General features: G+C 36.9%; 3 protein-coding genes across 7 annotated transcripts in view; 2 read left to right on the top strand and 1 right to left on the bottom strand.

The window, feature by feature from the left end:
• Nucleotides 1-3793, bottom strand: part of gabpa (GA binding protein transcription factor subunit alpha) — an 11531-nt gene extending 7738 nt beyond the window's left edge. Inside the window, exons 1-2 of one of the 4 annotated variants that reach the window (XM_007555382.2) lie at nucleotides 2766-3793; nucleotides 2539-2653 (exon numbers count right to left, since the gene is read on the bottom strand). The gene's annotated coding sequence lies outside the window, so the exon portion shown is untranslated. The other 3 variants (XM_007555384.2, XM_016673097.1, XM_007555385.2) reach the window with 3 other exon arrangements.
• A 1441-nt stretch (nucleotides 3794-5234) lies between these two features.
• Nucleotides 5235-9218, top strand: u2af1 (U2 small nuclear RNA auxiliary factor 1). The gene is made up of 8 exons (XM_007555379.2): nucleotides 5235-5343; nucleotides 6402-6489; nucleotides 6860-6926; nucleotides 7448-7497; nucleotides 7609-7707; nucleotides 7825-7958; nucleotides 8703-8795; nucleotides 8908-9218. The coding sequence occupies exons 1-8, from the start codon at nucleotides 5300-5302 to the stop codon at nucleotides 9023-9025; spliced, it is 693 nt and encodes a 230-aa protein (XP_007555441.1). The 5' UTR covers nucleotides 5235-5299; the 3' UTR covers nucleotides 9026-9218.
• Nucleotides 9219-9843: 625 nt separating this feature from the next.
• cbsb (cystathionine beta-synthase b) lies at nucleotides 9844-19318 on the top strand. 2 transcript variants are annotated; one of them, XM_016673096.1, is made up of 14 exons: nucleotides 9844-10583; nucleotides 11766-12101; nucleotides 12438-12544; nucleotides 15293-15427; nucleotides 15515-15594; nucleotides 15682-15886; nucleotides 17068-17159; nucleotides 17308-17424; nucleotides 17498-17582; nucleotides 17670-17775; nucleotides 18514-18585; nucleotides 18663-18797; nucleotides 18988-19096; nucleotides 19175-19318. In XM_016673096.1, the coding sequence occupies exons 2-14, from the start codon at nucleotides 11773-11775 to the stop codon at nucleotides 19301-19303; spliced, it is 1701 nt and encodes a 566-aa protein (XP_016528582.1). In that variant the 5' UTR covers nucleotides 9844-10583; nucleotides 11766-11772; the 3' UTR covers nucleotides 19304-19318. The 2 variants fall into 2 exon arrangements, with proteins under 2 accessions (XP_016528582.1, XP_007555439.1); XM_007555377.2 differs by having other exon boundaries at nucleotides 9844-10587.
• Nucleotides 19319-19836: the final 518 nt, after the last annotated feature.

Below are 19836 nucleotides of genomic sequence, written 5' to 3'. Positions count from 1 at the left end.
TGTTTAATATAAAAATCAACAACAAGTCCACTTTTATTGGTTCTATTTAATCTTGCAGATCAGATTAAGAAAATGAGTTTGACACCCCTGATTTAGATTCACGTTTGAAACAATTCTTTATGTTGAACTATGGTGCCCTCTAGTGGTGCCCCTATTAGCTCTCCCTCTATCCTGGTACTGGCAATTTATTGTTTGAGGGTGATACTTTTAGTTGTTATTGCAGCCAGTTCTGAGTAGGACATCTATGAAATTTGGAGGGTTTAATTGTATTAAGGTATAACAAGATTTAAAAACCACCAAAAAACTTTCGTCATGCAGATTTTGTGGTTTCAGGTCATTTGAAAAAGAGGTGAGAGAAAAGTACCAGGGACTTTTCTCTGGTTTAATGCTACATAAGGTGCTGCCCCTCCTCCACTTATTGCTCTGCATAAGAGGAAAGAAAAAGTTTTTAAAAATGCAAATGTAACTTTATCCACTGATATTTGTTTTTCCACTACTGCATGTGACTCCAGAACTTATAATTGATGAAGCTTCAGTGCCTTCAAACTGTGTGTGCATTAACTTTTTTAATGACTGTTGTGAATGTATTTTAGCAGACTGCTCTCTGAAATCAAGCCAAAATATGCAATATTTTATGAGAAAGGGCCAGGTTGTTTTCCTTTGATTTGTCTGCAGAAACTATTTAAGGCCAAATCTAGGAGAAGTAATTTATCAGGGTTTTATTAGACAGCCTAAAGTCCTTCCAACAAGAATGTTTATTGCCCTACATCAAGAACTTTGATTGTCAAAGTAATGATGGCCAAATTCCTTAGCCACAATTACAGGGTGTGGAACAAATTAATGCTGCTATATTTTTCAAAAGAAAAAAGTTAACAAAATAAGGACAGAATGTACAAATGTAAAATTGTATGGTCTACAATTAAATATAATTAAAGATCTTGAATGGGAAATCTGGGCTCATTTGAGACTTTTTAAGACAAAAAAAACCCCAACTATGATTAAATTCAAGACTTCCTAAATACATTTAGGGAGCTATCAAGCTGTGAGACACTCATTGACTTATACCTAATCTGTAACAAACACCAAAATGTATAGATTATTTTATTATACAGTAATAAAGTTTACCTTGCAAGTAAACTTTACAAGTTTACTAATAAACTAATTAATTTTTATTCTTTTTTGACAAAATGTTTCGATTTAGAAGTTATGCAATGCTATGTAGACGTAAGAAAAATATTGTATTGTTTTTGTCACTACAATAACAACCAATCTTCAACTCTATTTTCATCCTGTGTGACTATACCTATGGAAATGCATTTATCAGTGGTAACTACACATTCCTGGCTTTGAAAAATTTATTTTTCAGTTAAGAGGTTTCTAAACAAAAAGTGAATATCCTGTGAATTAAAGCTCCTTCAAAATGTATACGTAAAACTCAGCTACTAAAGATCGTACTGAGATTGTTCATTTGTTTGCTTTTATTTTATGTGTACTTTATCTCATGGCAAAATACATGAATACAGAAATCAAACTTACTGCAAAAGCATCTATAGAGTAGGATACAATTTAAATTCAATTAATAAAATCTGAAAGGTTTGGAAGATTAATTAAAACATTAGTTTAACTTGATATATATAAGCTGACAGCTTAAACAGAGCACAACCTCTCAAACCTCAACTTTTCTCACGTAAACAACATAATTATATGAGCAGCTAAGTTTTTCCTTGCTAGAAGGGCCTCTGAGTCTCGCCTCCTCATTGGCCGCCTGGGACACTTCACTCCTGGCCAACGTTAGCCAAGGCGAGGTCGAGGCTGTGGGGTTCAGGGCCAACTGTTAGGCCTCGAACAACAAAACACTCTCTAAACATAACTATTAATCCCAATTAAGTGCAAAATGAATGTACAAAAGTCTATGTCAGATAGCAGGCTACACGTGTGGCAACAATGGAGCAGGCCTGTGTTGGACAAGTTAGCTACAAAACAGCAGCGCGGGGCGAGGCAGTCCATTACACAACCGTCCATCCTCCGCTGCCTCCAGTGCTAAACTACGTTTGAAATAAATTAAAAACGCAGGAAGGGTTACAACTTCAGCGCGGCTACGTTAAACGACACTATAACTCTGGATGTAGAAAACTTTTAAAACGGAAATAGAATAAACGGAAACAAAACAGCATAGGGCAAATGAAAAGGAGCCGGAAATCCTGGCTAAAGGTTTACAGCGTTACAAGACTTCCGAGATCCGCCGCTCGGATCAACAACACAGCCCGCTTTTTTTTTTACAGGAGAACTATCGCCTAAAATCCATCGTGATGTTACAGATTTTATTAAATTAAGAGCGGTTTGTCATGAAATGCGGAAGTATGAACTCAAATTCGCTTAATCCTCTCGGGATGTGTACCTACTGTCTGCTTGTAGGGGGTCAGCGGTGGCTCAGCTTTACCTTCGGCTAACAGCTAGCGTTTCGTTTCGTTGCTTTCTGTGTTCCCACAACGACAAAAGCCCAACACCAGCTGTCTGTGATAGTCTGAGTTTACTCACCGTCGGTAGGGCTGTGCTAGTTAGCCGAATAGTGCTTGCCTGGAAGGTGGGCGGCCTCTTCCCACTACCCTCACTATACTTTCAGCAGCTAACAGGGTTAGCTTGGCTAATTCAGCTGTAAAATAGCGGGAAGAGTCAGGGCACGACTAAACGGAACCATCTATCGTTACACTAACATGTTACAAAAAACTCATCCGACCAGATAAACTTTTTGCGAATATCAGTACCTTTTAAAGTTCAAACTTTTAATAATCAGAAGTCCAAAATTCACCAGGTCGTGTCGTATCTTCAAGTTTTGGGCCAACAACACAGCTACAGAAACAAGGGGCGGAGACTAACTGGTAATACTGAGCTCAAAACTTGCAAACAAAATACAGGTAGTTAAAAGAGACATATGCTTTTTTTCTGACTTAGCCTATGTGTAATAATTATGCATTGTAAAGAGCTTCACAAGAGTGTTCTTTGGCCTATTCAAATATTGTCATGTAACAACCACACAATTTATTTTTACATACTGGGATTTTTTTGTGCACAATTGTTTTGAGGAAAGAGAGGATGAGTTTCTAAAAACTCAAACAAATAGGCCATGTATATGGATTCAGTCCCACCGAGTAAACTATTTTGTAGAACCTCCTGTTTCTGCAGTTCGAGCTGTATGTCTTTTTGTTATGTCTCTACCAGCTTTGAACATCCAAAGATAAGAGTGGTTTGGACTGGTCTATTCTAAAACATTGATCTAAGGACCATTACTGTTCTGGCTGTATGTTTAGGGAGTTGTTCATCTGGAAAGTTTATCTCCTCTCCAGTTTCAAGTTTTCTTACAGAATTGACCTGCATGTAGCTCCATCCATCTTCCCATCAAATCACCTGACCAGCTGTCCGTTCTGAAGAACAGCATGATGACGCCACCACCCTGACAATACCACTAATTAGATGATGGTTGAGTCTATAAGCAATACCATGCATTTTAAAATGCCTCATATCAGTTGGTTTTGTAACAGTCTAAAACATAACTCAAAAATTCATACACTAAGTTTCTCATAGAAGCATAAAATAAAATAAAAAACACATGACTATCTTGCAAGCCTGACTTTCACTTGTCTATCTTGGAAGCTTGAGAACGAATCATTTTTGCATCATCTGTTGCAACATGAAAACCTATGGAAACAAAGCACAATACATTTTTAAAAAATGACCTCAGAACACTTGAATCATCCCATAAGTCCAAGTGAAGATATGTCGAGTATCTTCACTTACACCATCTAACACTAATCACATGAGTGTTGTAGCAGCCCAAGACTCTTGAACACAATGCTAAGCTTTTCTGGAAGCATTTTTTGTAAAAAGGCAGGCAGATCAAGCTAGGAGCACATGTTAAATTGTGGCCATTATAAATGGGGTTACACTTAATTAGCTTCTTTAAAACATCATCCAGTCAAAAAACCGTTTCTTCAGTTCAAGTTCCAATACTGTAAAAATATTCAGTTCAGTGAAATTACTTCATTGGGAGAATAATTCAGTAATGTATTTCCCAAAGCAAGTGACATACATTCTGTAATATAAAATCAAAATAATGTAAATATTTTGCTTATCATCTATGCTGACAACTTACTTTTGTTGATAACTTTGTAAAGGTTCCTTAAAACAATAAAGTGAGATTCACTGATATACCATCCTTATTAAAAAAAAAGGTAGTAGTGCAACCAACAAGCAAGGTTTAGTTTCTGTTTACTATGTTGAATATTGAACTAGAGACATTTGGATGTTTCACTTCTGTTAAACTGTAAATGTCAGGCCGCCACATGTGTATATCTGAAAAGTATTTGCATGAATATATGGCTCTTTTCCCCAGTGGATCATGTAAATACTCAATCTTAAAATTAAAATAAACTTGTATCAGTTTTTATATTTTTACATCCATGTGTTAAGTTTTTATTTTCATAAATTCGTCCATTCCTGGAATGTCTAGTTTGAGTTGGAACATGTATGCTCATCCACTAACTAAACAATCCTGTTCATGTTGTTGCTGATGCTCAGCTTAAATGTACATCAGAAATTTGGAAAGCACAATCAATTTAAAGAATAATGTAAAATAAAAAAGGATAGAAAAACCAATCTATGAACAGGGGTGGTTAACTTATTCAGAAGTTGTACTCAAGAGTAGCACTACTTCAATATGTTCACACTCAAATAAAAAGTAAACCATCCAAGGAATTACTCAAGTGAAATAAAAAAAAAAATAAAAAAATCTATTTAATACCTGAGTAACAGATCCTAATTTAAGATCCTGATTTGGTATTATGAAGTCATGTCAGACAAAAATATAAAGCTGTGTGCAGATTTTGGTATTTTAAAAATGAAAATAAAAATGCTAATAGTACGATTACAATATTAAGGAGCCAATACCACTAAAAGTTTTAATTTTTTTTTCTGAAGGTTACTCAAAATGTAACTGAGTAAGTGTAACTAGTTATTGTTGCTCCCTTTCTGTAATATGTAAAAATAAGTTACTGTGATCAGAGTAAAGTAGAAACAACATTGGGTTAAATAAAAAGAACATAGACACATCGAGGTAAACTACAAAATACATCTCACATTATGATTCAATCACTGACATATTGTCTTTTTTTTTAGAATGCTGTTTCTTTAAATGTCGTTTTGTTGTGAAAATTGAATGTTGACAGTGAACGTGCTTTTATTGTGAATAAAGCGTGCCGGAAGTGTACTAGTCAATGTTGCCTGATTTGAATAGCGAGCCAAGATGGCAGAGTATCTGGCCTCCATCTTCGGGACAGAGAAAGATAAGTAAGTGATTAATAAGTGCTTGGTTAACTAATATGTATTTTCATTGTCCACGATTTTTAAATGAGAATAGCTTTGAATATCAGTGCAAAACTCACTCAGTTCTTATCGAAATGCCGCAGCATTACATTAGCCGTGGCTACTAGCGCTAGCATGCTAAATGTCGTCGCACACGACAGTTAGCTTTTGGTCTGAATGAGATGGTAAATGAAAAGTGGTGTTTAGAAATCATAATCTATTATTGACTAATAAAAATTATTTGAATTAGCATTAATACTGGCTTTACTCAGTCTACTAGCTCCCTTTGTGCTAACCTCAAACATTTCTTTGTTTGTAGCAGAGAAAAACGTGATGCTCGTGGTTAGCTTTTTAAAAAATTAAATTGTTTTAAAGAAATTAAATTATTGTAACCTTTCACTAACATTCTCTACGCACCCCGAAAACTACTAATTGTAATTATCATCATCATTTTTTGTAAATCAAGAATATTGGATATTTTTCCCCGGGCCTTTTTGATAAACATTAAAAAAATATATAAAAAAATAAATAAATCATTAAAGTCTTCTTTTGTTGTTGTTAAACTGTCTCAAAGAGACTCAGGAAGCAAAATTTGATGAATAAATTAGTAATTTGTTTTGCATACAGTATTTACCTCTATTAAGTTGAGTAAAACTAGTATTTACCAAATCAATGTGAGCAGTTAGTCCTCAAAATTTCAAAATATTAACCATGTCTGATCTGATATTTGATTCCATGTTTAGACACTTATTGCAGAAGTAATGCTTCCTATAATATTGCATAAATGTGCCAGTCTACCTTGCTGTTGTACTAATGACCTAAAAATAAGGTAACATTTATCATTATAAAGAAGAAGCATGTAGATGCATCCATTTTTTTTAAATTGTGTTCTCTCATCATTTCGTATCTTCATGTAAAACAAATAGCAATTAAACTGTATTACAGTAAAGTTTTTACTGTATATGTATATTTAATTTGGGTTGTCTTCTGTAGAACTCTTGTGTCTTTGTTTGACTTTAATGTTTTTACTTTATTTTTTCCAGAGTCAATTGTTCGTTTTACTTTAAAATTGGTGCCTGCCGACATGGCGACCGCTGCTCCAGATTACACAACAAGCCAACATTTAGCCAGGTAAGTACCTCTTACTGACATTCTTCCACATATACAGCATGAAGTTGAGACACTTGTAACAGAACATACATTTTTCAATGTAAAATACCTGTAATAATATAACGGTATAGGATTAGATGACAAAAAAAAAGCATGTAATTTGACAACATTAAATAAAGAGCCTCTAATGGCCTAAAATCAGCAGAGAGAAAATCTACATGAAGGATGAGGTGAAACTTTTCTATTTTGTTAATTCTGTACTATAATAATATTACATAGTTAGATTTTGTTCTGGAAGACATCACTTAAGTGGAAAACATTTCTTGTAGTTTGATGTTTGGCTTCATGTGTTCAAATGTGAGTTTTTTGTTTTTTTTTGTTTGTTTTTCAGACAATTGCCCTGCTGAATATTTACAGGAACCCTCAGAACAGCGCTCAGTCTTTGGATGGATTAACCTGTAAGTAAAAACCTAAAATGCAGTAAAAGTATCTGGGTTTTTTTTTCTGTCATCTATCTTTCTGTAAGATATTAAAAGACAATGAATACCAGGGATTTGACAATGCATTTATTCATGCTGAAAATGTTTGGTGTGAGCCTGTATTGAATTAATGTGATGTTTATATGCTGAACATTGTGTTTTCTCTCCTAAGGTTAGAAATGACACAAAAATAATTAGACACTTAACGTAAATGTAATAATTTTATCCGTTCCTGCTTTTAACCAAAAATTAACCCAAAGCTGGTTAATGGATTTGAACGTTGATTTTATTTCTCTAATGCAAGTTAAGCTTACAAACATGACAACAAACTGTGTCTCGTTTGAAATAATGATGTATTTCATTCAGCAACAAATGTTGGTTTTGTAAAAATATCACCAAAGGTGATTACTTTGCCCATGCTGAGAGGCTTTCTGCCAACATGTTGTAATCATAGTTTCAATAATCACTTTTTATTTATTATTGTCTGTTGCAACCACCAGGTACCGTCAGCGACATGGAGATGCAGGAGCACTATGATGAGTTTTTTGAGGTAACTGGTGATTCATATTCTTGGCAAAGTTTTAGAACATTTATTCATCGCAAATCCATAAACGTGGAGCTCAAAACCTCACTCGTAACTCCTTGTTTCCTGCCACTGCAGGAAGTCTTCACAGAGATGGAAGAAAAATACGGAGAGGTGGAGGAAATGAACGTTTGTGACAACCTTGGGGACCATCTTGTGGGAAATGTTTATGTGAAGGTGAACATTGTTCTAAAATGAACACGTTGTTGTCTTTGCGCTGCTGTGATGGCTCATTTGACTCCAACATGTTTTTTTTTGTTTTTTTTATTAATATCTCCTCTGATCGGATTATAGTTCCGTAACGAGGAGGATGCTGAGAAGGCTGTGATCGACTTGAACAATCGATGGTTCAACGGGCAGCCGATCCACGCCGAGCTCTCTCCCGTCACAGACTTCAGAGAGGCCTGCTGTCGCCAGTATGAGATGGGGTGAGTAAAAACGGGTCTGCGTCATTACAGACATGAAAACAATCCTTCTGGAGAGTTAATTTATTGCACTGGGCCACAACTTGTGCTTCCTGTACTGTAAGATTTAGATGTTTTACAACCTGCCAGCCTAAAACACAACATTTATTTACATTTTTAAAACTTACCTCCTCACACGTTTGATAATGTTAGATTTTGAATATGAAATAAACCCCAACTTCTGGTTCAATAAAATAACGTAATATCAAATATAGTATAAACAGAAGAGTTTTTGTCTTTTCCTTAAAGTCCGTTGAGTTCACAGAGCCAAACTACAACTGCAAATGCTCTGTCATCCTTCAGCCTTGACTTATTCATCAAAAACAGGCCATGATCAGTCGACCTCATGGTCCTCAGTGGTGATGATGCATTGCTCAGGATGGTGGGTCAAACAATTTTAATTCAAGTGTTGATTCACGCAGACTAAACACAAACATTGCTGATTAATTTACAGTTTAATCAGCAATGATGAACCCAGCTGATTCATCGTTTGAATCAGCTGGAGCACATCTTTAAGAAACAGAACATCAGCATTCAGCAGTGGAGTTGGGTTCGGCCGCTTTGGGTGTTTCTGTGTTTTTGCTTAAAGAATAGTGCAACCCCATTTCTACCATCTGTTGTTTTCAGTGTACGTTTTCACTTCAGAATATCCCAGAGTTGTTGTTTTTTTTTTAAGTCTGTTTTAAATGACTGTCCTCCTTTCTGCAGGGAATGCACTCGTGGAGGTTTCTGTAACTTCATGCATCTGAAACCAATCTCACGTGAACTCAGGAGAGAGCTCTATGGACGCCGCAGGAAGGGGTGAAAACATCTCTTCCATATTAAGACACGTTTACCTGCCTCTGTGAAGTTTTTTTGATTTTTTTTTTTTTTTTTTTCCTTTCCTTCCCCTGCTTCTTCTTTGCATATGCAGCCGCCACCGGTCTCGGTCCCGATCCAGAGACCGGGACAGAGGCCGAGGAGGAGGAGGAGGAGGCCGTAACCATGAGCGGCGTCGGTCTAGAGACAGAGAGCGTTCAGGGCGATTCTGAGCCACAAGCATCGACCACTCAACTCTCCATCCCTGAATCCATCACTGTGTTGTTTTTTTGTTTCTTTTTTTTTTTTTCTTTTTTTTGTTAGTTTGTACCCTGCCTCATTTGGATTTATTACAAGGCAGCAGGTTTTGAAGATTTGTGAAATTAAGTTTCACCTCATTAAATTCAAAGTTTCTACTCAAAAGGACGTGTGCCGACTCGTTCGTTCTTTAACGAAACACAAGTTTTCATGTTTTTTGTCCAAGTTCATAATTTGTTCAGAACATTTGATTGGCTGTGCTCATATTTTTTTTTAACTTTGTCCTCTTTTTCTACCACACTTTTTCCTTCCACTCAGCTTTCCATTAATATCCCTGGATACAGCACTCTGTTAAATATTTGCAGATCATGACTTGTGCCCCTCATATTCACACTGAGGTCACCTGGTGTGTTGAGTTTGACTGTCAGCTGCTGTTCTTGCTCTGATCTGTTGTTTGATTAAAAGTTCTGCTCAATTCTTGCAGTGCTTTCAAAATTTTGATTTAATTTAATCCAAATTTTAACTTTTAACCAGTAATATTTAAGGATGGGCTGAAATTTCACCCTAATGTAAAACTAGCATAAATTTATTTTTTGTGGTTTTTATGAATGCCATCATGAACTTTAATCATCATTTAAATGCCAGTTTTGTAATGAAAGTCTAAGTGGTTTTATCTTTATAAATAGAAATGTACTGATTTATAGCACATACATTTTTTGGACAAAATTAAAGTGACATTTTTAAATTAATTTAAATATGCAATTTTATTTTAAAAATGTGTTTCTTTCAGGAGTAAATACCAAATCGATACATGCTTCACATAGCTTTAAGTAATGAAAGATTTGAGGGGGCAGGGCGATTACAGTTCAGTCCAAAACACAATATTCTCATAAGTTAATGACGTTAAACTTGGCAAACGTGAACCTTTGTTGGGAAAAAAAGATGCATTAAAAGTAAGAACTTCATATGTTTCAAGATAAGTAAACCTGAACAAAATACCTTCGGAATTTACAGAAAAATAAAAAATAAATTGAAGAAAATCTAAAACAAGGACTTGAGTATAAGGAATGTGTTTTCCAAATCTGAGATTATTTGTGAGTGGCAAACCAAATACTTAATTTTATAATCTGTAAATTGATCCAAAAAGGCATAAAGAAGATTCGAAATCCTCTGAATCAGAACAATTTGTTTGCAAAGTTTTGCTTTACGGTGCCACATAGGTGGGAATGCTGCAGGGGGTAACAAGGAGTCCGGAGCCCCCCGAATCTAAACAGCCGAGAGATTTTTACCTCAGTTTCTCCCTTCGGGGGAAATCATCCTGCACAATAAAACGGCATTCATTAAAATCTCCTTCTTTAATAGAGAGTGTAACGTGTTGAAATGCAGAAGACTTTCATTCCCCCCATCGGTGCACGTCAGTGGTTTGGTCCCCTGCATGCAGCCTCCAAAACCCCCCACACACTCTGGGTCTGGGAAGGAGCCTCTTTTGTGTGGAGCAGCCTTTGGAAGTGTGTTAGTGGCGCCCAGCCTCCTGTGAGTGAGTATCCTCTTTCACTGCTTCACTGGAAAACAAATGATGCAGCAGAATTTACTGAGACTTTATCTAAAACTTGTGCAATTTGGTCGAATTTCATTCTCTCCGTTTAATTAGATGTTTAAAACCCGTAAGGTTGACATGGAGAGAAACTACCTGCTTCAAAACCTGGACAAACTGTTCACACTGTCTTCTTTAGCTCAAATGGTACATATGTGTGTTTTATGCAGCTTATTTTAACGAATTAAAGGTGCAGCTTCAAATGCAAAAAAAAATCATTCTGATTTGCTGACTGCAACATGAGGTTGTTGGAGTTTTAGATGAGTTTTAATTTTGGCTATAAAGTTTAAACTAAGTATGTCTTTTTCCCCTAAACTGCTTTCAATTATTTTGGAAACAAATTAGAACTTATTCCATTGCAATTAAATAGATTCAATTACAACTGAACGTATTTAAAAGAGAATGATTTTCCAGGAACCAAACCCTGGAAATAAAATACGTGATTTGCTATTTTTAAATAATTAACTTTTATTTATAGCCATTTCACAAAGCAGAAGCATTAAAAAAAATAGATAACCTTTTTTTTTAACAACTTATAAGAGAACTGTATGTGAATAAAATATATATATTTTTTAACTTTTCATTAAGAAATGGGGTCAAATTTTATTAGGAGCACTGAAGATATTTCTGACAAAGAAAACCGAAGCAGGAGGAAATGGCTGAATATTTCTGTGTATCAGGAAAATGTCTTTTATAAATAAATCTTTTGATTGGTAATAAAGCTTTCCTCTATCGGCGGCATGCTGAAAAATGCATTTGTCAGCAGAACAAGAACTGAAGGACTTGTTCTTCTAGCAAATGCAGAACAAGACAAATCAAAGAGGAGCTGCACACTGCTAAAACATGACATAAGAATGTTTCCAATAGATAAAATACCTAGATATTTTTGTAGCGTATAAAGCCCAATAAGGCATAAAAACAAGTGTTTTTTCCCCTTGTGATCTTTATGGAACATTTCTTTGACATATGCAGAAAAGCAAATGATGGGAGCAGTAAGTTGGTGCAGAACAGAGCTTATTTAATTTGGACACAAAACAATCTGACTGTATAAATTGATCCAAGCGCGTCTGCTGCATTTTAAAGCTTCTCTGTTTAAAGTTTAAAGCAACGTTCTGCTGCAGGTGAGCCATGCCTTCTGTGTCTGGAAGCAAATGCTTGAAAGATGCTCAAACTCCGTGCGCAGACGAAGGAAACCTGCCGTACGCAGAGAAGAAGTGTCCCGTGGATGGAGTTGTGGAAATCTTCCCCGCTGCGCAGAAGTCGTCTGCGTTCAGAGGAGACGGCCGCATCGACGAGGAGGACAAATGCCACCAAACGTGTGAAGAGAATGGTGCGAAAGAGGAAAAGGCAGAAGAGACTGCTGCTCAGATGAAGTGGATTCGTCCTGATTTACCCAGCAGATGCAGCTGGAGGCCGGGCGCGCCGATGTCAGAGTCCCCTCACAGCCAGCCGCCACGGTAAGAGTCACACCAAAACCAAAACAACCTGTTAAAGAGAAGACCATTCACTTTTTTTTTTGTCTTTTTTGAAGGTGTCGGGAATAAAACACAAAGGTGTGACAATAAAGCCACATTCTTGTCTTGTTTTGTCTGGTGTACTGTGCAGAAGTCCTTATTTGATCCATGATATAAGTTCATATTTTCACGAAGAAGAAGACAATGATATAAAACATTACTGATAAATTTGAAAGCTGTTGTTTTAGGTGATGCTCTTACACTCTTGCAACTCCTGTTTGTGATGAAAACTGTTTGTCGACATTGTTAATAGAGTCACTTGTCTTCTGTTCGCTGCAGCATCAAGCCACCAAGAATCCTCCCCAACATCCTCGGACACATTGGACACACACCTCTGGTCCGCCTGAACAAAATCCCAAAGGAGTTTGGGTTAAAGTGTGAAATGTGTGAGTGCAACATGACACAACCGCACAGGAGTCAGATCAGCTTCTGGAACAGGTTTTAGAGGACCGCTAAAGATTGGGAGGATGGCAGAGAGAAACTTAAACCAGCAAAAAAAGAACGACTAATCCAGTAAAGTCAAAATACTTTAGATTCTATTAAAGTTTATCATGATAACTGAGGGGGAAATGCTCCATTTCACAGCAAAAGACAACCCAAGTTTCTTCACCAACCTTTTGAAAATCACCACTGAGTTTTACCTGCGCACCTTTCAGAGTCAGTCCGACGTTAAAACAATGCATGAAGGCGGAAGAGGTGCTTTTGGAGTTGCTGACAACGCAGTCATCCTGTGAGCTTCCTGCTTACCTCTTACACATCCAGTATCACACACCTCATGGCCTTAAAACTGGGTGCTGGTACTGGTGGGGTTTTGTTTAAAGAGGCAGTCGGGTCCATCGGAGAGAAAGGTGAAAATGAAAGGCTCTTTGTTTCTTGAGCCAACGGAGAAAAACACCCACAAGCAAAAACGCAACGTGAAACCTGAAAACATTCAGGATGCCTGGTAGAGAATCTCCTCTGCTGCCTCACGATTTGCTGAAAAGGGGAAGATTTTATATCACCTTGCAAATGTTTTCACCCCTCCTTGAACTTTACAAACAATAATCTTCACTGAGGATTTTATGTGATAAACCAACCAACACACAATACCTTAAAAGTGTGAAAAGGAAAATAAACGATGCGAGTTTTTCCCAGTTTTTAGTGAATAAAAACCTAAAAGGTTTGGTGTGCATTCCAACCCACCCTCTTTATAACAACTATATAAGGACTGAGGTTTGATAAGTGATCAAACAGCATGTTGAGGCCTGTGGTAAGTCTGGAGCAGCTGCAGAAATCCACGGCTCAGGTGGGATCACTAAGACATGTTTAGCTCAGAAACACGTGGACGCAGGTGCTCTGTACCAAACCTTCTGGCCTCAGAGATGAGAATGACACGTTCCAAAAGACTTAAAGCTGTAGTTGCAATGAGAAGTGGATCTGCAAAGAATTAAATGCGGATGGATGGCACAATTAAAAAAAAAAAAAAAGTAAACCATGTAGCTTTTTCTTCCATTTCAAATCTATATGCTGTCTTAATCCCATCTGTTTGAGACATGTGGCGCAAGAAACAGGTAAAAGAGCTTCATATTAAGAATATTTGTTTGCTGCCTTTTGAGACCAATTAAAATAAATGTCCTTGCCTTACAAACAGCTGCTCGTATTTTTAATTAAGTTCACGAAACAACACAAGACGAGTGAGAAAGAACTGTTAGACATGAAGCTGTATATTTCTGTATGAAGATTGAATCAAAGCTTATCTCATCTGTCGCATACTAGTCGTAATGACATTGTTGGGTCATCGTTATATTAGAGGCCCCAGCTGCTCGGGCGACATTCAACAGCTCTCGAGATTCAAGTAGATTCTCGCGGTGTTGGAGTTTGTCTGCATACTAACAAAAGTTGTAGTTTTTGGACTCACACTGGAGTCCCTCTGCAGCTTGAATGCAGTCATGTGAGCTGAGAGCCCCAGCAATATGTAACCCAGAATAAAAACCCTCCTCCAAAAGAAAATGAGCAGAACAATATAGGCATTATCTGCTTTCCGTCCCTTTACAATGCTCTGTTGACTGAACGGAAGGGCTGCAGACCAATTATAATTACATACACATGCACTGGATGCTTCGCTGCATCTGACCCCGAATTTGTGCTTTTCAGGAAGATTGCAGTTGGCTGGTGCGTGCAGCAGCTTGAGGGAGCGTGATATTTACCAAACGGAGATGTCCTGCCGGGTTATCTGTCGGCCTTTGTTGATGCCACAACCAAACCTCAAGTGAAAAATTTAGATTTGAAGATTAAGCTGTTCTTTAATTAGCTCTCTCTGCGCTGATGCGTGGAGCCTTGGGGAGGAAACTAAAAGAGACAGTTAAATGCTGAGCTAAAACAAAAGAAAATGTGCAGCTCTGGAAAAAGTTAAGAGACCACTTGAAATGATCAGTTTCTCTGATTTTACATTTTATAGGAATATGTCTGAGTAAAATGAAGATTGTTTTTTTTATTCTGTGAACTACTGGCTCTCAGACCTCACATAATGTTAAGAAAACAAGTTAATATTCATAGATACATCAACACTAATGTTTTAACTCAGGAAGAGTTCAGAAATCAATATTTGGTGGAATAAAAAGTAAATATCTTAGCAACTTTTCCAAGTGGGATTTATTTGGGTCAATAAGGCAAGACAGTTTATTTACATAGCAACTTATTACAGAGTTATTTAAATTTCATTACAGAAAAAAGACAGGTAATGGAAGTAATATGCATTAAAAACACAAAATGCATAAAAACCCAAAATACACATTAAAGAACAGCATCACAAATTTTAACTTTTAATCTGTTTCTCATTAAAAGGTTAATCAAAATCCATGGATTTATTTTACCCCTTCTCTTAACTGTTCACACAGCTTTATTTCAATGCCTCCTAAAAAATAAAAACTGTTTTATTTTCACCTTTAAAAACAACATTTTTAGTTGAACTCTTGTAACAACCAACGTTGAACCCTGCGAATTTCTGGTATGTCTTAGAAATAAGGAAATCACAGCGTTGACGCATCAGCTTCACATTCCTACTTCTTTAATATTTTGTTGTTTTTTTAAAAAAAAAGTGAAAATTACACCAAATGTTTCTCATTATTATTTCATTTTTATGTCTCCTGGTTCAGTTGCCAAGTGTGAGTATTTCAACGCAGGAGGCAGCATTAAAGACAGAATCACAATGCGGATGGTGGAAGACGCCGAGGAAGCCGGGATCCTCAGACCAGGGGACACAATCATTGAGCCCACCTCCGGTAACACAGGTACTTCAACAAGTCTTTCACCTACCTGGGATTGTATTACTTAATGTGTGCCGGCCACTGCAAAGCACCAGTTTCGTCTACTTCTAGGAATCGGACTTGCTCTCATAGCGGCTGTGAAAGGCTACCGCTGCATCATCGTGATGCCTGAGAAGATGAGTATGGAGAAAGTAAAGTGCTGCTTCCTGCATTAAGTCATTTTTTTTTTTATCAGACTGTCGCTCAGCGCATGCAGCTGATCTTCCCCTGTGTTGTAGGTAGATGTGCTGAAGGCTCTCGGGGCAGAAATTGTTCGCACTCCTTCATCTGCAGCTTTTGACTCGCCGGAGTCTCACATTCGCACAGCTTGGAGACTAAAGAGCGAGATTCCCAACTCGCACGTCCTGGACCAGTATCGTAATGCCAGTAACCCCCTGGCTCACTACGACACAACAGCTGAGGAGATACTGGAGCAGTGTGAAGGTTTTTTTTTTCATTTTAGTATGAAATATGTTTATAGTGAACTGTGCACATAACAGTGTACCGAAAGGTCTGCAGATTTCCAGTTCTGTAAACTACATGGAGCTGTTTCATTTACTCTTCTAACATTATGGAACATTTAATGACTTTATTTGTCCAGTCAATTTCAGAATAAATGCAGCAGACACACAACTGAAATGATCTTTTTAGGTCTAACAAAGTTACATGTTCAGGGTTCAAATACTTTTGTGGGATCTTATCAGAAAGCAGTATATATATATATATATATATATATATATATATATATATATATATATATATATAAAAAATAAATAAAAGGGTATGTTTCTACCAGCTTTTCACTTTTTCTAACTAAGATTTTAGCCTGTTCTTATTAGCAGGATCTAACAGACTAAACATGTTTGTGTCTTTAAATTGCTAGTTTTAAAAATTGGTTAGTAGGCCTATGTTTAGAAACTATGTCCATAAATTTTATGATCAATTTCCTTAAATTTGAATCCGTTCTTCTCAACTTAAACTCATAAATGACATTTTGATAAATTAAGAAAATATGACTAGTTTGTTGTTGCTTAAGCCAACTAGTTTTAATATGTTTAAAAACGTAATGCATTTCTTGAACTTGAGTATTTTCTTCTACTGAAATTCATTTGTTGAATTCACTGTTATAGATAATGAATCAAACTAGAAAAACGTGCATTTCCTGTGAAAATGCGGCGTGAATGCTGAATAATTTTAGTGAAAATTGAAGAAGCATTTGAGGTCAACTGCAAGACTTTCAGAAAGAAACAGGCAGAAGCAGCTGAATAAAGAAAAAGCCTCCAAAACACAAATAAAAACTGTAGAGGAGTGAAAACTTACAGTCAATGCAGAAATCCCACCAGCAATTTATACGCTAAAATGACCTAAAAAACTGAAGCTAGCTTTAGCGTAGTCAAAATGGTAGACAATATGCTAGCCTAGGTTAGCATGTTGACCTACAGTAGCATCCTCCATGCAGTGTGTGAAAAGAACAGAAGAAAAGAAGGACTAGCTTTTAAACAAGCTAACACCAAATATAAATCACAGATTAACAAAAATTCTAAACCCTGCAGATTTTTTAACATGAATTTAAAAAAAAAAAAAGATAATTAATTACTTAGAGAGAAATGTGATTTTCCTTTCAGGTAAACTGGACATGGTTGTAGCTGGAGCAGGGACCGGTGGTACGCTCACAGGCGTAGCTCGAAAGCTGAAGGAGAAATGCCCCAATGTCAAGGCAAGATCTACATTAAACCCACTCAATAATGATTTACCAAGGAACGCTGCTTTGATTTTATGTTAGTTAACAACAAAAATAAAGCATTTTCCCCAGGAAACACACCTTTTACATGTCTGTAAGTGCTTCCTTTGTAATTTGTTTGCAGATCATCGGTGTTGATCCTGAGGGCTCTATGCTGGTTCACTCAGAAGAGCATCAAAGTGGTCATTTCGAGGTTGAGGGCATTGGATATGACTTCATCCCCACGGTGTTGGACAGATCTGTGAGTGTTGGTGTGAATTTGGAAATGTAATTAGTTTTCAGCTACTTCATTTTTCTCTTCATCAACCCTCCAGCTTGTCCACCAGTGGTACAAAGCGAGCGATAGGGAAACATTTAACATGGCACGCAAACTAATAAGAGAGGAAGGCCTCCTCTGTGGTGAGCTTGGACCTCTGCTCAGCTTAGCATGTTAGTTTTTTAAAAGACTTTTAGTGTTGCTTTGCATTAAATTTGTTGATGATCCAGGTGGGAGTTCTGGCTCAGCGATGGCGGCAGCAGTGAAAATGGCTCAGCAGCTGGAGGAGGGACAGCGCTGCGTGGTCATCCTGCCAGACTCGGTCCGCAACTACATGTAAGAGAATAAAGAACGTTATAATAACCAATACTCAGAAATAAGACTTCCATTATCACCTCCCGCCGTCTGTTTGACCAGAGATAAAGTGAATATTAATTCACATCTGTATTTTTAAGGTTCTAATCGTTTATTTTTAGAGTGGTTTTGTGCCAAGAATATATCTAAACATTTTAAATTTGATTCTGGCTTTGAAGCTCTTTCAATCTTCAAACTCTCACAGTATTTGACACGGATGAGAAACAGTAATGAGCCAGGAAGCCTTTATTAGTTGCAATCTTTGCCACCAGATGTCACTAAAGGTTTTGTTTCCATTCAGAGCTAAGAATAAATGCTCAACATTTTGGTATTTCCCATCATTTTGTAAGGCTTTACAAAGTAAGAGAACAGTTCAAAGTTTAAGTTAAGTTTAAGTTTGTTTAGTCCTGATGATATCGTCTTTTCTTTTAACTTACAATACACACTTTAATATTTAATTGGTCCATCGAGGCTGTATTTATTGCAAAAATGTGTACTACTAATAATAAGAAAATACATTTTCCATGTTAAGGTGGTAATTTACGATTTACCGTAAGGCACAAATTAGTAAAGTAGAATAAAAAAAGACGATGAGACGTTTTGTGGGATAAACTGGATCATGATGATGAATGTGGTTCAATCTACTGTCTGGTAAATACTAAACTTTTAGTTTATTACAATGAGAGAGAAAAACAAATACCTGCAGGATTCAATCTCCAGGTCGAAGTTCCTGTGCGATCAGTGGATGTGTGAGAAAGGTTTCCTGGAGAGTCCGAATGAGATCAAACCCTGGTAAGAGTGAGAAAACTAAATCTCTCCCGTTTGGGTACGACGTGACAGCTGGATGTTTTAACATGTTTCCGCTGAAGGTGGTGGAACATGACAGTCCACAGTTTACACCTCTCCGCTCCGCTCACCTTCGCTCCATTCCTGTCCTGCCAAAAAGTCATCAAGGTCCTGAAAGAGAAGGCTTTCGACCAGGCGCCAGTCGTCAGTGAATCTGGGTAATGCTCTTCAGAGTTTATTTGACTGGAATCATTTTATCAGATTGTATTAAATCTTAGTGTGTTTCATCTTTTAATAGCACACAGTTGTGTCTTTTATGAAACCGTCTCCAACTTGATTCTTCTTTTCAAGAAAAGAAAAGAAGAGAGTATTTCATTTGAATATTTCTTGATTCGTGTGGTTCTGCAGTGAGATCCTGGGCATGGTCACTCTGGGAACCATTCTTTCCAGTGTGCAGGATGGAAAAGTCAAACTATCAGATCCAGTCAGCATGGTGCTCTTCCAGGACTTCAGACAGGTCAGTCTGGTGGTGGAGACACTAAATCCTCTGCAACACGGATGGCTGCCGTGTTTATTGCAACATGTTTGCTTTTAGGTGCGCCTGACGGACAACCTGGGGAAGTTATCCTGCATCCTCAAAACCCAAAACTTTGCCCTGGTGGTGGATGATCAGACCCAGAGTAAGAATATTTTCAGTTGTTCTGAAACAAACAAGCATGTTTAGTTAATTCACTGCTTTGTGTCCACTTATTGGTACGACTGCTGTATGTTTTCTACATAAATTCTGCAAATACTAAACCTTTGCAACTTTGTGAAAATAAATTTGTCCAAAATGTGCTTTTTGGGTGTTTAAAATCATCATTGCCTATAAGTGGAAATGCTTTGGAATAGATGCATATTTTTGATTATTTGATAATCTGTTATCATTTTAACTGTTTAAAATAAAATAATTATAATTTGCTTAAGGTCAGTAAAAGCATTAGGTTGAAAGTAACACTGTAATTTGACCCACATGTTTCCATTTGACTGAAGTGAAACAGAATCCAAGTTTGACTTTCAAACTTTTTTTTTTCTCTAAAAGATAAAAACTGTTTTGTTTTTTTAATTAATTCTCCTTTTGTGTTGTTTTCTGTAAAATCTTTTGATTGTTGCTTGTCTTATTTCCTGTCAGAAACAAAGTCCTTGGTTGAATGAAAATAATTTGTACTTTTTAAATCTAAAACTGCCCGGTGGATGTATAATCTTTGGTCTACCTGC

Source organism: Poecilia formosa, unplaced genomic scaffold (genome assembly GCF_000485575.1).
Source record: "Poecilia formosa unplaced genomic scaffold, Poecilia_formosa-5.1.2 Scaffold70, whole genome shotgun sequence".
NCBI lineage: Eukaryota > Metazoa > Chordata > Actinopteri > Cyprinodontiformes > Poeciliidae > Poecilia > Poecilia formosa.
This window is presented reverse-complemented; position numbering and strand designations above follow the sequence as displayed.